The sequence below is a fragment of the Dysidea avara genome, chromosome 9, assembly GCF_963678975.1.
Source record: "Dysidea avara chromosome 9, odDysAvar1.4, whole genome shotgun sequence".
NCBI lineage: Eukaryota > Metazoa > Porifera > Demospongiae > Dictyoceratida > Dysideidae > Dysidea > Dysidea avara.
The window spans coordinates 35074519-35095047 of record NC_089280.1 but is presented as its reverse complement, the minus strand read 5'-3'; the positions used below and the strand labels follow the sequence as shown (position 1 = coordinate 35095047).

Genomic DNA, 20529 nt, shown 5'->3' with positions numbered 1-20529 from the left:
CAATATGCAGGGCATTGTGTGTGACCTGCTGGATGTGGCTGGGCCCCACAACCAGGACAGAGAGGTTGTGGTATAAATGTCTTCTTCTGTGGGTGTGTCTTGAGAACTGCAACAGATTCGTGGAGATGACCAGGTCCTTGCTGTATGGCAGCTCATTGTTTCTTGGCTGCCTCTTGGGCTTGACACATGTGGACTGTTTTATCTAGAGAGAGGTCTTTTTCTTGTAAAAAGTGTTTGACAGTGTCACCATCAAGGAGGCCTTAGATTATTTGGTGACGTAAGCTCTTCTGGGTGCAAGCATCATTGCAGAAGTTGCAAGTTTTCACTAGTTCTCTCAAAGAATCAAGGAAATCATCGAAGGACTCCCCAGGCTGCTGTGTTCTACGAAAGAAATTCCATTGCTCCACAGATTCATTAATGTGTCCAGCTATGTACTTCTTGATGGCACTAATAATGGATGCTACACTTCCACGGTCCTCAGTGGTGAGGCCAAGGTTGTTGACTAAGGTAAGAGTTTCGCGTGAAAAACATAATGTCAAGGCTTGTACTTGTTTCACAGGAGTTTCTTCACCAAGTCTGGACAGGCTCATGTATGATTCCCACTGCATTTGCCAGGCTGAAAAGTCAGAGCCGTAGTCAATTTGTAAATCCAACTTAGGAAGATCTCCTTGGCGAAAAACATACGACGACCAAGACATGGGTGATATCTGGAGAACAAAATGGCGGGAACAAACAAAACACTTGGAAACGAAGGTATCACCTGATGGGGTGTCTCAACCCGGCACCAAGGATCAGCGATGACGGTTAGAAAAACAAGGTTGATGATTACAACGGTGATATGAGGCGTTCTACTGCTCGCAGCGCCATGTATGATCATAACATGAGGAAGCCACAATCAGACTAATAATCACACGTGATACATCTTACATCATATTGCATATCCTATTTCGTATAGCTATTACTTAGTGACTTCTAGGTCCTCACGAACAAATTGAGTTGTTATCCAATTGTAACAGCACTGTAGTGGACTCGTGGCATTTCCGTAGCAGAACTAATCGCCATTATCCTTGAAAGATACGACAACTAACCAGCCTCTAGTCAGTTATCCCACTAAATCCCCAAAACAGGACCTAGATAATATAACCACCCATTGACAGTGCCAAAAAAATTTGTACTAATTGGCTGACAGCTGCTATTTTTTATGAATAATAACCACATTAAGCAGTAGCGCTAAACGCTGGTTCAACCATATTTTGGGGACTTATTACACTTGACTACCTTCTGCAGTAAATTATTAACTCTCACTTTGTATGATTCCTCCGCTATTATTGCGTGGCTATACAATGCTTTGAAATTAACAAACTTCTCACTAACACCTGTTCAAGTTTCATGCCAATATTGCATCATCCATTATCACGCATCGATAAATAATAACCTATTATTATTAAGTGCCTAACCCGTAAACTTTAATATTTTTTAGACATAGTCGTATATGTCTAAAAAGAATAAAATAAATGTCACTTTGTCGAAACGTATAGCTGAGAGCTTAGCCTTACAGGTCGATTTTCTGACAGCAGGTTGTGCACATGCACAGTACGCTAAGGTGTTAAAGCAATACATGGGGTTTGGGGAACAATCCAGACATTAGGACTGCTTCCAACAATGGTTCCTGTTGCAGATTAGCCCATATAAAATGGGACAGAGAAAACTGCTCAAACTTATATATTTGTGTTCTGCACACTTTTAAGACCTCTACCACCACCTTTCCCAGGTATATACAGCTGAGTTACATCAGAACGTAGGTGCAACCCTTTATGAATAATAAGAAGTTCAAGCACCCTCCAATCAATTGAGTCCAATTCGCTGTCTTTCCATGACACAACACCACCAGTATAACTGATTATGGGTAAAGCATAAGCATTGAGAGCTAAAAGTATATTACGTCCATGTAGTTTAGAAGATACAGTAGCTAGTACCTTTCTGATACAGCGGTAGTATTCATTGATGACTTATTCCTTAAGCTTTCCCTGTTCAATGGTGGAATCTTGTAACAATCCAAGATATGTACATCCAGCAGTAATCTCAATGGCACTCAGTGTACGGGGTAATTCAAGTCCATCAGTACAGGTAATTCTTCCTCTGGACATAATGAGTAGTGCACATTTAACCACAATGATTTTCATTGAAACATTGTATCCTCAATAATGTTCTAGGTAATAATTCTATTTCCCTCTCATTCTTGCCATATCGTCCATGTAAAGTAAGTGTTGAACTAGTAAATTAAACTTCAGCTTATAACCATAAGTGGTATCCTCAATCAGCTCACTGAGTGGATTGAGTGCTAAACAAAACAGTAAGGGAGATAAGCAATCTTCTGGAAAGATACCACACTTGATATGGACATTTGCCATAAAATTGCAATCTACCATGTTTCAAGCAATTATTATATTAACACAATGTTGCTATATCCATTAGGCTGAAATAAGTGCTGAAAATACATAAGTACCCACTTGTTAGACCATGAATACTGTTGAATTGATTGGTGTTTAAAGCATATCGCTTGCCAGGAACACTAACATCAGCACTGTAATATGCAGTGTGTATTACTTGAAAATGTTATAAACTGCTTTAGGTCCAGTATTATGTCACATGGATATGACTACAAAGAGCTAGTAATAGTGAGTACTTGATTGTAGACACTCAAATTCTGATAATTTTTAGCCCTAATATTTACTGTCTCTTGGCTGCTTATCAAGACTCACGGTAGTGAGTCGCGCGGCCAAGAAACTACAAAGCGCACGCCCAATTAAAAGACGCGCGGCCACTACTGTGAGTTATTTACGTGTAGGGCCGGTTTCACAATATTAGTCCTAGATTATGCAATATCTCTCAATAGATTTGTATTGCGTTACGTGATAAAAAAATCTTTAGGAGTCATCATCATAGTTTTCTTGCGACCTCGCTAAAATGAAAAAGTAACCATCGCAAAATAAAAAATAGGCGTATTTCACTTTATTTCTCTACCTTATGTTACAACTACTGTCACGTTATACCAGTCAACATAGTCGTGTTTGTATAGTCCATCTAGCACTGACATTATCCAATCCTGGTTTGCCTATACGCGTATTTTCTTCAATCAAACCTCTAATCCCTACAATAACTTTTAAAGACACGACGTGGACACAAACTCTAATGCCTGATAAACAAGTTGTGACAACGTGCTGAACTGTAAGTTCCCTAGGGATGGCGTTTTAAGCAGAAATCTTTTAAATTCCATTTAGTGCCACACCCCAATCAAGCGTTTATAAATCGCCAGTTGTCTTATGGTGTGAAGAACAAAATCACTAGCGAAGGTGCTTTAAGCATACTCTTCAATTCTCTATTTACATGTAATTTTTAATAGATTAACCACAAAGGCCTGAATACAAAAGGTAACAAGCCTTTAGGGGTTACCACCTCTATGTAGTGTTTACCATGTAGCTTGTGCTGTGGCTTTCATTAAGTATTATGCACACACAAATGGTGCAACAAAATTTTGTAATGGATTGCTTGAATGTGGTTGGTGGTGTTGTGGCTCGAATGTGGTTCGTGGTTTGCCAGTGACCATGTATGAGTTGGGGTTGTTCCACACAACTTACACAATATTCAAATTTCATGATGGCCATGAAAATTTCATGCCATATGGTAAACATACAACAATGTGTAACAACGTTAATCAACATCACATCAAGACTTGACTAAAAATAGTTCCAACAATAGTGATGATTTCTTGTATGTCAGCATGATGATACTGAGACCTGTAAAAGAATAAGCAGGCACTGAAGTTAACCTTAAATTAAACACTCATACAACTGACCTGGAACATTGGTCGCAACACCAAAAACACTTGTTTCGATATCTGATGACACAATCCAGCAGGCACTGAATTAAAAGAGAATGTATAAAAAATCAATATGCCGGGCTGTATCAATAATAGCATGGATAATCAAAATGAACAAAAATTATATCCCAGGCTAAGTGAATGAATAACATAACTGTTGGGTAAGCATGTCAAACCTGAACATTAGGACATTAGTCAAACAAAAGTACGCCATCACAACTTGGTCATAATACAATGTTTGTACCACTGGACTTCACACTGGTTGCCCAAAAATTGTGCCATTCCAGGACAACAGCATAATTATGAAACAAATAGTTACTACAACACAGAAGGCTTACTGTTGTACCGTCTACACTGATATACCATAATTTAAAAACATAACAGGTAGCTAGGCATTAAATACAATACACTTAACATCTGGGTGCTAGGAAAAAATCACTAACATCACAACATGTAAACTGACCTAGAAATTAACACCCTTGATGCCACTACAGTCTACATTGGATATTTGTTTGAACCCATCAACACTATACCCCATACATCTGAGTAGACTGACCTGCAAATTCACATCACTAGTATACAGTGATAATTGATAACTACAAAAACAACAATTGCAATAATACAATTCTTCTGTACGTCAACTGACCTGAAATTCATGACACTCGATACCAAGACCTGTAAAAGAATAAGCAGGCACTGAAGTCAACCTTAAATTAAACACACATGCAAACTGACCTGGAACATCGGTCGCAACACCAAAGACACCTGTTTCGATATCTGACGAAGCAATCCAGCAGGCACTGAATTAAAAAGAGAATGTGCAAAAAATCAATATGCCAGGCTGTACCAATAAAGGATGAATAATCAAAATGAACTAAAAATATATATATCCCATATGCAGGTTAAGTGAGTAACATAACTGTTGGGTAAGCATGTAAACCAGAACATTAGGTCATTGGTCAAACAAAAGTATGCTATCACAAACTGGTCACTGATAATTGATAACTACAAAAACAACAATTGCAATAATACAATTCTTCTGTACGTCAACTGACCTGAAATTCATGACACTCGATACCGAGACCTGTAAAAGAATAAGCAGGCACTGAAGTCAACCTTAAATTAAACACACATGCAAACTGACCTGGAACATTGGTCGCAACACCAAAAACACTTGTTTCGATATCTGATGACACAATCCAGCAGGCACTGAATTAAAAGAGAATGTATAAAAAATCAATATGCCGGGCTGTATCAATAATAGCATGGATAATCAAAATGAACAAAAATTATATCCCAGGCTAAGTGAATGAATAACATAACTGTTGGGTAAGCATGTCAAACCTGAACATTAGGACATTAGTCAAACAAAAGTACGCCATCACAACTTGGTCATAATACAATGTTTGTACCACTGGACTTCACACTGGTTGCCCAAAAATTGTGCCATTCCAGGACAACAGCATAATTATGAAACAAATAGTTACTACAACACAGAAGGCTTACTGTTGTACCGTCTACACTGATATACCATAATTTAAAAACATAACAGGTAGCTAGGCATTAAATACAATACACTTAACATCTGGGTGCTAGGAAAAAATCACTAACATCACAACATGTAAACTGACCTAGAAATTAACACCCTTGATGCCACTACAGTCTACATTGGATATTTGTTTGAACCCATCAACACTATACCCCATACATCTGAGTAGACTGACCTGCAAATTCACATCACTAGTATACAGTGATAATTGATAACTACAAAAACAACAATTGCAATAATACAATTCTTCTGTACGTCAACTGACCTGAAATTCATGACACTCGATACCAAGACCTGTAAAAGAATAAGCAGGCACTGAAGTCAACCTTAAATTAAACACACATGCAAACTGACCTGGAACATCGGTCGCAACACCAAAGACACCTGTTTCGATATCTGACGAAGCAATCCAGCAGGCACTGAATTAAAAAGAGAATGTGCAAAAAATCAATATGCCAGGCTGTACCAATAAAGGATGGATAATCAAAATGAACTAAAAATATATATATCCCATATGCAGGTTAAGTGAGTAACATAACTGTTGGGTAAGCATGTAAACCAGAACATTAGGTCATTGGTCAAACAAAAGTATGCTATCACAAACTGGTCACTGATAATTGATAACTACAAAAACAACAATTGCAATAATACAATTCTTCTGTACGTCAACTGACCTGAAATTCATGACACTCGATACCGAGACCTGTAAAAGAATAAGCAGGCACTGAAGTCAACCTTAAATTAAACACACATGCAAACTGACCTGGAACATCGGTCGCAACACCAAAGACACCTGTTTCGATATCTGACGAAACAATCCAGCAGGCACTGAATTAAAAAGAGAATGTGCAAAAAATCAATATGCCAGGCTGTACCAATAAAGGATGGATAATCAAAATGAACTAAAAAAATATATATCCCATATGCAGGTTAAGTGAGTAACATAACTGTTGGGTAAGCATGTAAACCAGAACATTAGGTCATTGGTCAAACAAAAGTACGCTATCACAAACTGGTCACTGATAATTGATAACTACAAAAACAACAATTGCAATAATACAATTCTTCTGTACATCAACTGACCTGAAATTCATGACACTCGATACCGAGACCTGTAAAAGAATAAGCAGGCACTGAAGTCAACCTTAAATTAAATACACATGCAAACTGACCTGGAACATCGGTCGCAACACCAAAGACACCTGTTTCGATATCTGACGAAACAATCCAGCAGGCACTGAATTAAAAAGAGAATGTGCAAAAAATCAATATGCCAGGCTGTACCAATAAAGGATGGATAATCAAAATGAACTAAAAAAATATATATCCCATATGCAGGTTAAGTGAGTAACATAACTGTTGGGTAAGCATGTAAACCAGAACATTAGGTCATTGGTCAAACAAAAGTACGCTATCACAAATTGGTCACTGATAATTGATAACTACAAAAACAACAATTGCAATAATACAATTCCTCTGAACATTAACTGACCTGAAATTCATGACACCTGTATCTTTGTTCTTGCATGGTCTCAACTTACATATGTACCATGATCACTGCTAGTGGATAAACCAGTATGACCAGATGGCCTGCAAAAACCAACAAGCAGGTGTTAAATACCGTATAGCGGGTTATTTTCAAAACAGAAATTTTCGTACAAGAAGCAAAATCTGAATTTCGAAAGATTTTAATTTCGAAGAGTGCATATTTCGAAGTCCGGATGGATTTCAAATAAACGGAAATCCGTGTCACAAATTATGAAGATGCGTGAATGTTTGCCGAAAACTGACTTACTGATGGAATAATCCCCATTCCTGTGCACTGGAGAGAAAACTGAGGGAGTCTCGGGTGGAGTGAATTCACTGGTACGATCATGCTCGATCATATACCATAGATTCTAGAGCAGACGGCATCGATTCCCATTCTGGAACCTGTTTTCTGGTTATTGGTACAGTAATGATACAGTTTACCCATTATCATCAACAATACTGAGCTACAACTCGAAGAATACATGAACGAATCGCCGAAAGTTGGACGGTTACTTTCACTTGTGGGAATTTATTTTCGAAAAACGACCGGACGTGGGTATTCATTTTCGAAGAGAAGGGCCTCTTCGAAATATCCGAAAATAAAAACCTTTCGAAAATTACCAGCTATACGGTACAATACACCTAAAGCCTGAAATATGAAAAATATTATATAAGCATTATTCCACACTGATATAGTAATAGATTATAGGACGTTGTGGAACTTGCCTAAACGTGTAAACTTGAACAAGAGGACAACTGCATAATCTGGACACTTTGAATTGTCCAATACCTGATGAACAAGTTAGTACTAATGACATTCACGTCAACATTTTATCCCAGCTGGGTGAATCTGTTGTAACTGAGTAAAAAGGTGTTTATTTTCCACCTGCAACCAAAGTTCTACATTTCGATCTGTGGTTGAGTGTACATAAATTGACCAGGAAAATCAGTATGCCATAGGGGTATGGAAATGGTTCCTTTCCTTCTGTTGTGACATTACTTACAGCTGACTGGTAAATGATCATCGATGTCCCCATGGACCCCAACAATGAGTATACCAATAACTTCACAAGTTGGAATAAATTTCCTTTCAACATGTGGTGGAATGAATTTCCTTTCAACATCTGGTGGACAGGTCCAAAAACCCTGTCGCACAAACACGGTGAATCAGTGTGTGGCGATGTGACACGTTGCACAAACTTCACTCCTCGTTTCGTTAGCATTCAAGACCGGCATATATCATAGAGTCCCTCAGTATTCTTGACTCTTACTTTTTCAAGTGTTTCTCAAGCGATGTAGTTTCTCATGAGGGGCTCGAGTTTCTCAGTAAAGTCGAGCCGATTAAAGTACGCCTCACCATCTAGTTACATTCTTAAACCATTCAATTTAAAACCACGTATCACGAGTGTCCGCTTAAGGTAATTAGGGACTTTCCACTAGATTTCCCCTAAATAGATCACGTGTTAGTTGTCAATCCGGTGGATTCTGGTGGTATACATGGTTCAACAATGCGGTAAGTGTACATATGCTGTCAATAATTGTTTGTGCACTGCTAAACTAAGTTATTTTTGTGTGGTAAGTATGCTTGAGGAAGGGTCTGGGGGACGACACTAATGTTTTGACAGCAGTTGATGATGGCCAGGCAAAGAACTGTGAGAAGAACTACTGTGATAGTGTGATAGTAGGGAAAAATTCCCACCCCTATAGCTCTGCCTAGGGGCATTATCTACAGCTACTGTATTATGTTGCCGATATGTACATCCAGGCCAAGAATAAAGGTGAAAGTGGTAGTAAGGCTCAATCCTATTATTCTGTTGAACAGGCAAGGGAGTCTGGGACTCTGGGGGCATGCTCCCTCAGGAAAGTATAAGTACTACAACTTTTTTGTTTTAATTGCTTCATCAAGTATAAAAATTTCAGTCAAAAGGTGATGATCGAGGCACTGGTCTTATGCACTGGTTGGAGTGGTTGTATCGATACTGCACTGTGGCAACCTTGAGGGGTTAGTGCTGGCATTATCCTTGGCAATACTATTCCATCTCCCCGAGTCTTGATGATTGAGTCCTCCATTCCTTTCTCTGCTGCTCCAATCCTGAAGTTGTGACCACAGTCAAATGGTGACGATCGAGGCTCTGGTCTTGCATCTATACTGTACTGCAACACCCTTGAGGGGTTAGTACCGGCATTGTCCATCGCAATACTGTTCCATCTCCCATATACAAGTCTTGATGATTGAGTCCTCTATTCCTTTCTCTGCTGCTCTAATCCTGAAGTTGTGACCAAAATAATAAAAAATGGTTATAACATGATAAATGATTATGGTGATAACAATTACAAATGTATTTATAGCTGTGTAGCAACTGTAAACTAATTAGTCACTTGCAAGTTTAATTAGGTGTCTGAAGCATTTAACATGCACAGATATGAGATATATTCGTCACATGCAGGCAGTAAGGATAGATTTACTCTAATAGAACAGTCATACTACACCGTAAATTCATACTTCCGAATTTACGGTGTTATGAAACAATCATTATTATGTATGGATTTTACTGACTCTCCAAGATAATATTCTGCATTAATGTTAATTGCTCATTTCCAAAAAAAATTACCTTTTAAACCAAATGTAGAGTCTATCACTGACAAAAATGAGTGATATCCACCCCAAAAACACCTTCGCTGTAAAAAAGGCGTGCCCAAGAAACTACAAGTACCTGGAACCCAATGTAAAAAAACAAAAAGAAAACAGCTCAGCTGAAGTGAAAAGTAACTGGTAACTTAAAGAGCTGATATGTGAAGCGGCCAAGAATACAATTACTAAAGTTTAATCCATGCAAGAACACCTTGGCTATAAAACAGGTGTGTACATGAAAGTAACTGGCAACTGAAATGGCTGATATCTGAAGCGACCAAGAATGAATGGTCATATACAACTAATTCAAAAATTTAACACTGAACCTTTATAATTCGGCTGTGTTCTATATTCACTCTTGCTGCATCATAAAGTAATTTCTTTTAACTCTAATTGGTTGGTAATTTGGCCGCCTTTTTTAATAGTCAGTATAATAGAGCAAAAAAAGGCGGCCAAATTACCAGCCAATTAGAGTTAAAAGAAATTACTTTACGATGCAGCAAGAGTGAATATAGAACACAGCCGAATTATAAAGGTTCAGTGTTAAATTTTTGAATTAGTTGTATATGACCATTCATTCTTGGCCGCTTCAGATATCAGCCATTTCAGTTGCCAGATACTTTCATGTACACACCTGTTTTATAGCCAAGGTGTTCTTGCATGGATTAAACTTTAGTAATTGTATTCTTGGCCGCTTCAGATATCAGCTCTTTAAGTTACCAGTTACTTTTCACTTCAGCTGAGCTGTTTTCTTTTTGTTTTTTTACATTGGGTTCCAGGTATTTGTAGTTTCTTGGGCGCACCTTTTTTACAGCGAAGGTGTTTTTGGGGTGGTTTACACTTTACAGAAATCTTTTAGATATTCTAATATAGCACTCACTCTAACACAACAATAAGAGACATTCTAATAAAGCACTTAATCCTCAAGATTTTGAGAGCATAATTTCAAGCATAAGGCAGATCCATAAAGGATGATGTCCAGTGCTGACAAATCCCTGACTAAGAAACTGCCACAGATATTGAACAGCAGCAGCACACCCCCAGATACTTGCACTCAGCTCGAAATACAGATGCAACATGCAGGCATGTTTGAAATGTCAACTCAATGCTATTACAACTTGCACCCTTACAAGTAAAACAATCACACTTGCAGATGAAAACTATAACAAAATAGCTATCTGCTAATTACTTATTTAACACCCATGTACAGGTTTTTCAAACATAATTTCTTTTTTTGATCCTACTCACTTTGTAGAGGTACATCTTTAATCTACATTGTGTGGTGCACACCACAGCCAGCCATCCTGGAGTATTAAAAACTAATCTCACAAGTGTTAATAAAAAATAAGTGTGAAGGGCTAATCACACATAGCATTGCTATGGGCCTAAATTTTTACTCTATAGTGGTTACCTATCAACCATTACATCCTTGCTATGCAGTGAAGTATTTATCATGATGTAACACAAGATATCAATGCTTCCATTGTATACTGTTTTAGCAAATAAATATTAATATTACAGATGTTTGACAAGAGACATATTTATACTTGGTGTATAATTCACAAATTAATAGGTAGTTACATGTATGATATTGTAGGAACATCCTCAAAGACACAGTGCTTCAAGAGAACCATTACCAGTAAGAAGAGCATGTTTACTTGTATATGTGCTTACATAATTGTGGTGACAACAGTCAGAGTGGGAAGCTGGTCATCTTCCAGATGGAAGAATATTTTATATGAACCGCGGTGAGTGTTTCGCAGTATTCAGTGGTGGATCCAGAATAGGGCAGGGGTAATTTCCCCCTTCCACCTTCAAACTGGTGATATGCATTCATGTGGCTTTACAGAGTATCTAAATAGGATGTATGTACTATCCTCATTGAGTAATATTAAGGGATATTCCCCATGCACATTCCTACCTGTGTAGATACAGTGTATCTACAAAAAAATTTGTGACCGGGCCTGCAATAATAGGGCATGTGGGAACATGATTTTTGCCTACTTTTTCACACTATCATCACTCATAACTTTTTGTACCACTATGCTATGGTATTGCAATTTTCAGCTCATGGTAAGCATGTAATTGGCATCATGATGTAAGTTACAGAATGGAAATATACTTTTCCAGTACTAAGATATGACCTGTAGAGTGATGGTGTGTAGTTTGTGCCCACATGCCCTGTTTTCACAGGCCCGGTCACATTTACTAACTGTTGAGATACTCTGACAGAACAGTCAGTAACTCTAATATTACAATCATTGCAATTTAAAAAAAAAAAAAAGATTTATTTACTACTCAACATTAGTATTGATGAATACACTCCTTTAGGTCACTGAAATTAATTTGCAGCATTTGAACATATCTTACTGTAAAAATTTGTGTACAATAACACTATAGCTAGAGATTAGAGAACCTTATATCCAGCTGTATTTAGTGTTCCTCCCCTTGCCACCTGGATCTGGCTTCTGGACTGTTACATACAGTTAGTATAGCAGCATACCCCCCAAAATTGGCAATATTGTGCACTTTTTCATAAAACCACGAAACTTTCCACATAAATAGTACTCCTCATGACATGTAATTTAGATATAGTATCATCGCTGAGTTGACCCTTGGTGACTTTTATGGCCATTTTTGGACAGAAAATTAATCATTTTTGTCGTTAACTCCCTGAGGCAGTAATTAACTTGTTGAAACAGGGTACCAAAATAAAGATCTTGCAGAGAGAAACAATGTGGTTTTTATTTGAAGTCAATAAGTGATTTCAGTACAAAGTTATGACCATTTTTATTAACTGCAAAATTTGATAAATTTACCTACCCTCGAGGTGTGAATTACCTGTGGGCAGATAATTATGCATAAATTTATCAAATTTTGTAGCTATAGTACGTTCGCGTTGAGCTGAACCCTCAAAAACGATTAATAACTTACGATTGCTACATCACATGGGGCTCCTGTATTGCTCGATACGTAGCGCTTCTCGACCTGGTAAAAATGTATTAAAAGCGCTTCATTTGAATGTAAGACACTCCCGTTATGACACTGTAAAGTTTTGCCATACATTTTCAATGGGGAAGCCTCTAAAGCGCGGCCCTTTGATGGTCATGTTGACACATGTTTGTGGCGAAGTCAGACGTCACATACCAGCCCTCAACATGCATGATTTCACCATCCGTTATGTAAGAGGCTGTAATACACTTTTACAAGAAAAATAAAACAGATTTTGTGTGTGTAAAACAGAGTTGCATAAGTAGAAGAGCTGGGGCCACTGTTGCACTGTATTTAGAAGATAAGTGGCCTGCTTATATTCAGGTAAAAACTTCTTCAGCCTCAAAAGAGAAAAAAACCAAATTATAACAGCTCAAAATCTGTTATGTAGCATTGGTGTTCCTGCAAGTGAGCCAAACAACATGTATTTCACTTCACATTCACCACAGCTGACTATCGTCTTCTGTTCCCATTTAGTAAATTTGTCATTTTAATACTTTTTTCATCACTTCGCCACACATGTACACAGTTTTTCCAGCCAGCATTTTGTTTTTGAAGTTACATTCCCAAAAAACTCTACAAGTTTCAACAAATGAAATAATACTGTTTGTATGAATTTTGGCTGATAGTACCTGTAGTGACTTCCAAACACTCCTTCAATGATTAAATATACAAGGGATGGTATGCTCAACTTCTGATAGCACAATAAAGCAATGATATTTTTTTATTAAAGTACACACACTTACACGTACTTCATCTGTATTTTCATGTACTTCACAGAGTTTAATCCCAGCTACCTGATGACTCCTGGGGAACAAAATCAAGTTATAACACCAATGCTGCAAATATCAAACAATCTTACATCAGATGAAGTAAGCCCAGAAGAAGACTTGGACCCGCTGCTGCTAGTGGACAATTCATTAATACCACCATCACCATCTTCACTATCACTGCCGATTTGGATGAGGAATTGCTCTAGAAGTTCTTTATTACCCAAGTCTCATCCAAATACACAACTGGTCTTCCTTCAGTTCTGTTGCACCTCGTTCGTCTTTAATATTTATGATACTGATGGACTGTGCAGGGCTGCTCATAGCATACCCTGCACATACATGTAGTGAAATTAAAGCACAAACAGTTTCAATGCTAACCTCTTGTCATTAATCGTCTTGTACTTAAATCCCATATCACTCAACACTCTTTAAAGCAATGTTCTACCCCCAGAGAAAACACCATCATTCTTAAGTTTGGCCTAAGACGGAGTAAGTGACAAAGTTCCAGGTTTCAAAATTTAACTTACCAAAATCTTTGAGAGCGATAGATTTCCTCCCTTCCGTACAATGAATGGATCTTGTCTGATAGTATCTGGGTCAAAACTGTCTGTATCAAAATGGACTCATGAACATTTGTACCTGACGATTACAGAATTGAGCGAGCTTGTGCAAAGTGCATTTTGTATTTTTTTCTTGGTGTAAATAAACCGCCTTTCTTGCGGTGCTCCATTCTAATGGATGTCCTTGAAATCCCTGCATGGCGTATTGTATGCCAAAACCCAGCAAAGAAGGCATGATACAATACCGGTGGCCTTCGAGATTCTCTCCGTGATGTTGATAGAATTTTTACATTTCTTCGCTTCTTGCTTAAAGTACTCCCATAGTTTCATAAGTAGATACTTTGTTTGGCTGTTTAACGTCTTTCCAAAAGGGTTTCGCTCCACACTCGCTGACGGTACACTGGACGCCATATTCTCAACAATTAAGTGCGCGCCCGTAACTAGTGATGGGCGATACCAGGATTTTCAGAACGATACGATATCAATACGATATTGACTAAAATTGACCGATATTGATACTTTTCGATACGATATTGTAACATTAATTTTCACGTGTAAATTGCTAGTTTTCTCACATAATTTGATATTAGGTAGCTATGGCTATACACAATGGGGATTTCCTGTCCACATACACAAGAGTAACAGTAATTAGAAAATTGCTGAAGGTAATGGAAAGCTACAATTAACTATTAAATAAGCTAAAATAGACATTTTAAAATTAAATCAGATCACGTGATGTATCGTATCGAAATATCGAGTTTTGAAAAACATATCGATACTTTTCGATATCAGCAAAAAATCAAACGATACGATATAATATCGATATATCGACCAACACTACCCGTAACATGGGCTTATGAATAAATGCGTCATAAACGTTATGTTTAAAGCCTTTGATCTTGTATGGCTTCTTAATCAACAACCCAGGATTCAGCTCAACGCGAACGTACTATAATAAAAATGCTCATAACTTAAGAATGAAATCTCCTATTGACTTCAAATAAAAACGAAGTTGTTTCTATCAGCAAGATCTATTGTTTGGTACCATGTTTTAACAAGTCACTTACTGCCTCAGGGAGTTAAAGACAAAACTGATCAATTTTCTGTACAAAAATGGCAGTAAAGGTCACCAAAGGTCAAATCAGCGATGGCACTATATCTGAAAATACATGTATTGAGGACTACTATTTGTGTGGAAAGTTTCATGGCTTTATGAAAAAGTGCACAATTTTTTGGTTGTGCCGCTATACTAAGTATGCACTTCTTATTGTATTGTATGTATACACTTCTTTAACTACTGTTTCCTATAAATACTGAGTCTTCTACATTCAAATGTACAAAAAATTTGAAGTATATAATTATACAAGTAAGTAAAGATTACGACAACAAAATGTGCTTTAATGGTCATCACTTAAATTACAATTTATCTCCTACTATAATCCATATGATTATACGTTGCATTAAACCAACATGGCTAAAGTGGGGATTAAATTTGCACTTCAGGTGACGATTCCCCTTCTTAAAGCACTTTTCAAATATAACACTACTTAAAAAGAAGGGAATGCACCTAACTTTTATACTTATTGTATGAGAAAATTTATGCCCGTATCAATTAGTAATAAGCATTGTAACTATTTGCTTAGTTTCTGCCTGTTACACATGGAGAATAATGTGTGAAGCTAGCCTAGAATCACTCTACTAATTTCAATTCTGGAGGCATGGCCCGATTATTTTTGTTGTATTCTCAACCCAAGAAAGCCATTGTAAAGTGCTACAGTGAAATAACACTGCCAGCAAAACGGTCTACAAAGGTAAGACATTGATGCATGCATTGTATGAACTGCATTGTGCTGAAAGGAAACTGTTAAGAAGAAGTGATGTCAATTATATCAATCATGATCACGTAAAACTTCAAACATGCTTCCAGGTGTATATTCCCTCAAGCCACAGGTAGTTATATATCTAGACACACTGTAGTATGTCATGTGGCCCTAGAAGCCGGCACGCAACACCGCAAGTATATATATATTCTTTTTTCTTTTAAAATATTCCAATACAAACAAAATTTATTTATAATCTACTTAGCCAAGGTATGTAGGTTCTGGGCAAGTTTTAGCCTTATATGCAAAGAACTTTTGGAGTTACAGTCCAATCAAGTAGCAACAATAGAAAGATCGGTTTGTACAGCAAGTGTAGTTAAAATAAATTATAGGCACTTGATGAATTGAAGAATCATTTGCTGGATAAATTTTCTTCTTGCATCGTCTTTCTTGATCACAGACAAAGATGAAATCAGCTAAGCTATGTACTATATCTGCAATGTGACTCAAAACAAATGCCCGTCACTAGGGACCCCCAGAATATGCTTGGGAATAATAGGTGGTACAAAGAATCAGGAATAATAGTATGATTTTCAGACATAATTTACTAATATGTAATTCTCTTGTAGACACCTCTTAAACATTGTTAGCATAACACTGGAATTGAAGATCGAGGTACTCTAATAGAGCACTAATAAAGCGGTCAACCAAAGGTGAAGTGACTGCTCTATTAGAGTATCTCAATTCTCAATCTTTTAAGCTACAATTTATGCTTGCTAGTAAGTTTCTCTAAGAAAACAGATGTATTCAGCTATATTTCAAGAATAACTTTCAGGAAATTTTAGGGAATAATTTAAGGAATAGTATGTGAGGATGAAATAATTGCTACAGTAATACAGGAAGAGTAAACTCACAAATCACTATTTTGACTCATTTACTAGTGGTATGCAAAGTAAACTGTGTTGAAGTAGGGTTACTTAATGTAACCACAGATTTTGTTGATTTAAACCAGCTGTCCCTTCTTATTTCATCAGTTTCTTCAGCTATCTTTATTCTTTATCTTAATTTTTTTAACGTAAGGAATAGAGATTGCTGAAAGAAAGAGATTGTTAAACTTTTAATACTTCAAATTCCATGTACTTGTGTTATTGAGCGCCCTGATTTGGTGTTATTTGATATGTAGTAACAAAGGAGACACAATGGGCTGATCCAAGGATAAAATATAAAGTGCAACACAACACACAGGCTCCAGTTAGTGACATAATATTGTGACCATATTACATAGCTGGTCACCTGTATTTAGAAGATACAATATGATCGTAACTACAAACAGAAGTACATGAACTTTAAAGCATCACTGAAAGCAAAGGTATGCTGAAACACTGCACTAATGTATTCATTTTTATGTGTTTTGAAGCATACTGTACCAGATGAAATAAAATTATCAGTCAATCGATCGAACTTGCTGGAAACTTCTTATGAGGCAGTCATGGAAGAATCTGACCCAGAAAGATTGAAAAGCAGATTAGTCATCGAGTTTGAGGGAGAGTTGGGTCTTGACTATGGAGGAGTAGCAAGGTAGTAGAAATGTAATAAAGCACTGAAAGGATCTATCAATTATTGTTTCATGGTGTTACAGAGAATGGTTTTGTCTAATATCCCATGAAATGTTTAATCCTTACTATGGATTGTTTGAATATTCAGCTAGGTAAGCATAATCCAGTTATTACTGCTTGTTTTATCAATTCTCCCTCAGTGATGAATACACCCTACAAATCAACGCATACTCACATTTTTGTAATGACAATCACTTAAGTTTTTTCGAGTTCATAGGTAGGGTGTGTGGAATGGCAGTGTATCACTCCAGACTAATTGATGGTTAGTAGTGAATATACTACTAAAGTGGTATTGATAGTAATTCATGTAGCATACTTTATTCGTCCGTTATATAAGATGATGTTAGGAAAGAAGATAACACTAAGTGATATGCAGGCTGTGGTATGTTGAGGTGCATTGTTGATGTTACAAATTACACTATGTACATATATAGGATGTGGAATTTTACAACAGCTTAGATTTTATACTAAACAACGATCCAGAGCCTCTGTGCATATACTTCAGTACAACTAAAGACATTTTTGGTGAAGTAAGAAATTAAGTATGCATATCAATGCTCACAGTGGTGAATGATGTGGCCAAAGTAAAATGTGCATGATAAGTGTTTACATCTGCCAATTATTTTGCAATCCTCCCAATAATTCACATGATAAGTGTCCATGGTTCATGGATATATGTGCCATGGAAACTTATGGACCGGATGTATGGCAAGTTTTTAACAGCTCAACAGTTCTTGTATCCATACTAAGCCACTTACCTATATGAGTGAATCAGTGTCATGGAAGTCAGATGGTTCTTGTATGTTGCAGATGCATGCTCTGACTAGCTTGGACCAGTTAGTCATTGTTTTCATTGTGCCTGGATTTGGATTATGAAACCCTATGATTATGCTCTCTAACCCTTGCCTTCTCCGCTTGCTATCAACATAATATTACTATTGCAATTTGAACAATATTGGAAAACATGAATACCTGATGTGTTGACAGATCCCTGTGGAATTGAAAACCCTGCCACAAAAATAACTTTGAAAGAAACTACCTGGACACAAATAAATCATAATGTAAATACTGTATGAAAGTTTAAGAAACCATGGCAATTGTATGGGTGAAGAATTTTCTCAATACATATGTGACAGGATTGTGCAAAGGTATTTTCCACACAAAATTTGCATTTTTAACTTTGAAACTATAGCTAAAACTATAGCTCAGACTGAGTCACAAATATGAAAGTGAAGTAGTGATCCAAGCAATAAAAAGTAGGGAAACAAGAGATGAACAATGGTAGCTATTACAGCATAGCTCAGTGGAAATCCCTACTTTGACATGGTATAACAATTATTTTGTGTTCAATGCCAAAGTAGGGATTTAATTCCAAGTAGGGATTTCCCACTGAGCTATGCTCTAATAGCTACCATTGTTCATCTCTTGTTTCACTACTTTTTATTGCTTGGATCCCTAAATTTATAATTTTTAATATACTAGTTTGTTTAGTTTTTTTTTGTTAAAGCATATTACAGCTATATAGCTATAAACATGTGACTGTTCTCACCATGATGGCTTCTATTACTTTAATGGAATTCCAATTGACACAGTTACATCCCACAATGACCTCAGAATTCTCTTTGATGACAAGCTTAAGTTCCATGATCATATCACTAAAGTTACAACCAAAGCTAACCGAATACTTGGCATGATCAAGAGATCCTTTGAATATCTTGACTCGGATATGTTATCTAAGTTGTTTACCACACTAGTTTGATCCATCTTGGAATACGGTAATGCCATTTGGGGGACCACTATTTACCCTGATCAGAGAAAGGTTGAAAAAGTACAATGTAGAGCTACCCATCTCCACCAATCATTACATGACAAATTCTATACTGAGAGGCCGTCACTATTACTATCCTTACCATCACTGTTGTACAGACGCCAGAGGGGTGATTTGATGTTTCTATACAAAATTCTTAATGACTACTTCAGCTCTGACTTTACTAATTAGTGGCAGATCTAGAGGAGTTTCTGGGGTTTCAACAGAACCCCCTTTTAAATTTTTGATTAGTGGCATGTTCAATACATAAACATTGTTGTATTAACAATTTGTTATAGCAAACAACTATATACCAGTAGCATGCATACAGTTGCACTTAACTGACATCATTTATAGCTATTAAACCCTGAGCAACACTTCACTTTTCATCTCCCACTGCATTAAAAACAATCGAGATACTCTAATAGAGCAGTCAAGTAACTACTCTAATACCATACCTGTTTCACTGCCCATACAAAAGTCTTAATAGTAGCAGTGAAATTTATCCCGTATTTCACTGGTAGCAGTGAAAAAGTTGTAATTGCAATTTCATTGGCTAGAATTTATGTTAACAATGTAGCGCCAATTAGTGTTGACGCTTGTTTAGTACATAGTGACAAATTGCATACATAGCAATGCTAATGCACAGTATGCATGCGTATGTGCAGTGAGTATGGTATTAACTGGGAATAGCATGGGTAGTTTCGCCTCATGAAATTTATCCCCATTTCCAAGACAACACTCGTGGTATTTATCCCAAATTTCACTGCTATCCATGCTATTACTAGTACTAATAGAGCAATCAAAGCTACAGCTCGTAGTCACCATATTTGCCCTATAGTTAGCTATAGTATTTAGTGACTATTTACAGTTTAAAGCATTGAATTTGTAATTGCTAACTAAAATAGCCTAAAATCCAATCTCAGAACTTCTAAAATCTCAAAAATTTTCTTGAGAATTGTCATCAGATACCTTATTTAGCTATACCAATTTTCAGAAACCCCCTTTTAAAAATCCTAGATCCGCCACTGCTGATCTATACACCTACTCCACTACTACCAGGGGGCACCAGTTTAAACTGTTCAAGCAACATTCAAGATTATTATGCAGACCAAATTCCTTTATGAACAGAGTGAATAATGATTGAAACAATTTACCTACCTCTATTGTAAAAATTATTTCAATCAACACATTTAAATCGATTATTTATTAGATTTTAGATTTAATTGGTATAATGTTTTAATGCATTGATCGGGTATACAGGCTTTGCCTCTAATCATAATCATAATCTAATAGGGTGACTGCTGTATTAGAGTATCTCAAGTCATGTGTGCTTACCCAAAACGATGTGGTCATCGTGGTTTCGATCGA

The 20529-nt window shown here is 36.9% G+C and overlaps 2 protein-coding genes and 1 long non-coding RNA gene across 24 annotated transcripts in view; 1 reads left to right on the top strand and 2 right to left on the bottom strand.

Moving 5' to 3' along the window:
• Nucleotides 1–20529, top strand: part of LOC136267732 (E3 ubiquitin-protein ligase NEDD4-like) — a 330028-nt gene that overhangs the window by 216581 nt on the left and 92918 nt on the right. For all 3 annotated transcript variants that reach the window (XR_010706728.1, XM_066062892.1, XM_066062891.1), the window contains 9 exons: nucleotides 11189–11230; nucleotides 11285–11339; nucleotides 16919–16986; nucleotides 17039–17104; nucleotides 17153–17313; nucleotides 17375–17443; nucleotides 17492–17613; nucleotides 17663–17733; nucleotides 17786–17881. Coding sequence is in view for 2 of the 3 variants with exons in the window: in XM_066062892.1 (XP_065918964.1) it covers nucleotides 11189–11230; nucleotides 11285–11339; nucleotides 16919–16986; nucleotides 17039–17104; nucleotides 17153–17313; nucleotides 17375–17443; nucleotides 17492–17613; nucleotides 17663–17733; nucleotides 17786–17881 (750 nt within the window). In the remaining variant the exon portion in view is untranslated. The remainder of the gene's footprint in view (nucleotides 1–11188; nucleotides 11231–11284; nucleotides 11340–16918; nucleotides 16987–17038; nucleotides 17105–17152; nucleotides 17314–17374; nucleotides 17444–17491; nucleotides 17614–17662; nucleotides 17734–17785; nucleotides 17882–20529) is intronic.
• Nucleotides 3319–9688, bottom strand: LOC136267735 (uncharacterized). Of its 18 annotated transcripts, XM_066062907.1 has the most exons (15): nucleotides 6922–9688; nucleotides 6602–6871; nucleotides 6513–6541; nucleotides 6193–6257; nucleotides 6104–6132; nucleotides 5784–5848; nucleotides 5695–5723; nucleotides 5512–5604; nucleotides 5025–5089; nucleotides 4936–4964; nucleotides 4616–4680; nucleotides 4527–4555; nucleotides 4437–4476; nucleotides 3857–3921; nucleotides 3328–3797 (listed from the first exon to the last, which is right to left on the bottom strand). In XM_066062907.1, exons 4-8 carry the CDS (start codon nucleotides 6199–6201, stop codon nucleotides 5512–5514), a joined length of 225 nt encoding a protein of 74 aa, XP_065918979.1. In that variant the 5' UTR covers nucleotides 6202–6257; nucleotides 6513–6541; nucleotides 6602–6871; nucleotides 6922–9688; the 3' UTR covers nucleotides 3328–3797; nucleotides 3857–3921; nucleotides 4437–4476; nucleotides 4527–4555; nucleotides 4616–4680; nucleotides 4936–4964; nucleotides 5025–5089. The 18 variants fall into 18 exon arrangements, 8 of the variants coding, with proteins under 8 accessions (XP_065918981.1, XP_065918982.1, XP_065918978.1 ...); XM_066062905.1 differs by having other exon boundaries at nucleotides 6193–6541; nucleotides 6602–6666; nucleotides 6922–9685; XR_010706735.1 differs by lacking the exon at nucleotides 5512–5604 and adding an exon at nucleotides 5605–5644 and having other exon boundaries at nucleotides 3349–3797; nucleotides 5784–6132; nucleotides 6602–6666; nucleotides 6922–9669.
• LOC136267737 (uncharacterized) lies at nucleotides 12770–14175 on the bottom strand. Of its 3 annotated transcripts, XR_010706742.1 has the most exons (7): nucleotides 14161–14175; nucleotides 13883–14108; nucleotides 13734–13834; nucleotides 13445–13684; nucleotides 13329–13389; nucleotides 13215–13276; nucleotides 12770–13158 (listed from the first exon to the last, which is right to left on the bottom strand). It is a non-coding gene; the product is annotated as an uncharacterized lncRNA (long non-coding RNA). The 3 variants fall into 3 exon arrangements; XR_010706740.1 differs by lacking the exon at nucleotides 14161–14175 and having other exon boundaries at nucleotides 13335–13389; nucleotides 13883–14041; XR_010706741.1 differs by lacking the exon at nucleotides 14161–14175 and having other exon boundaries at nucleotides 13215–13236; nucleotides 13335–13389; nucleotides 13883–14041.

Coding starts and splice junctions, on each gene's coding strand:
- LOC136267735 (XM_066062902.1), bottom strand. CDS start 5,147: ATGCTATTATTGATACAGCCCGGCATATTGATTTTTTATACATTCTCT. Junction 4,965..5,024: donor TGTTGCGACCAATGTTCCAG/GTCAGTTTGCAT, acceptor ATTCTTTTACAG/GTCTCGGTATCGAGTGTCAT. Junction 4,556..4,615: donor TGTTGCGACCGATGTTCCAG/GTCAGTTTGCAT, acceptor ATTCTTTTACAG/GTCTTGGTATCGAGTGTCAT.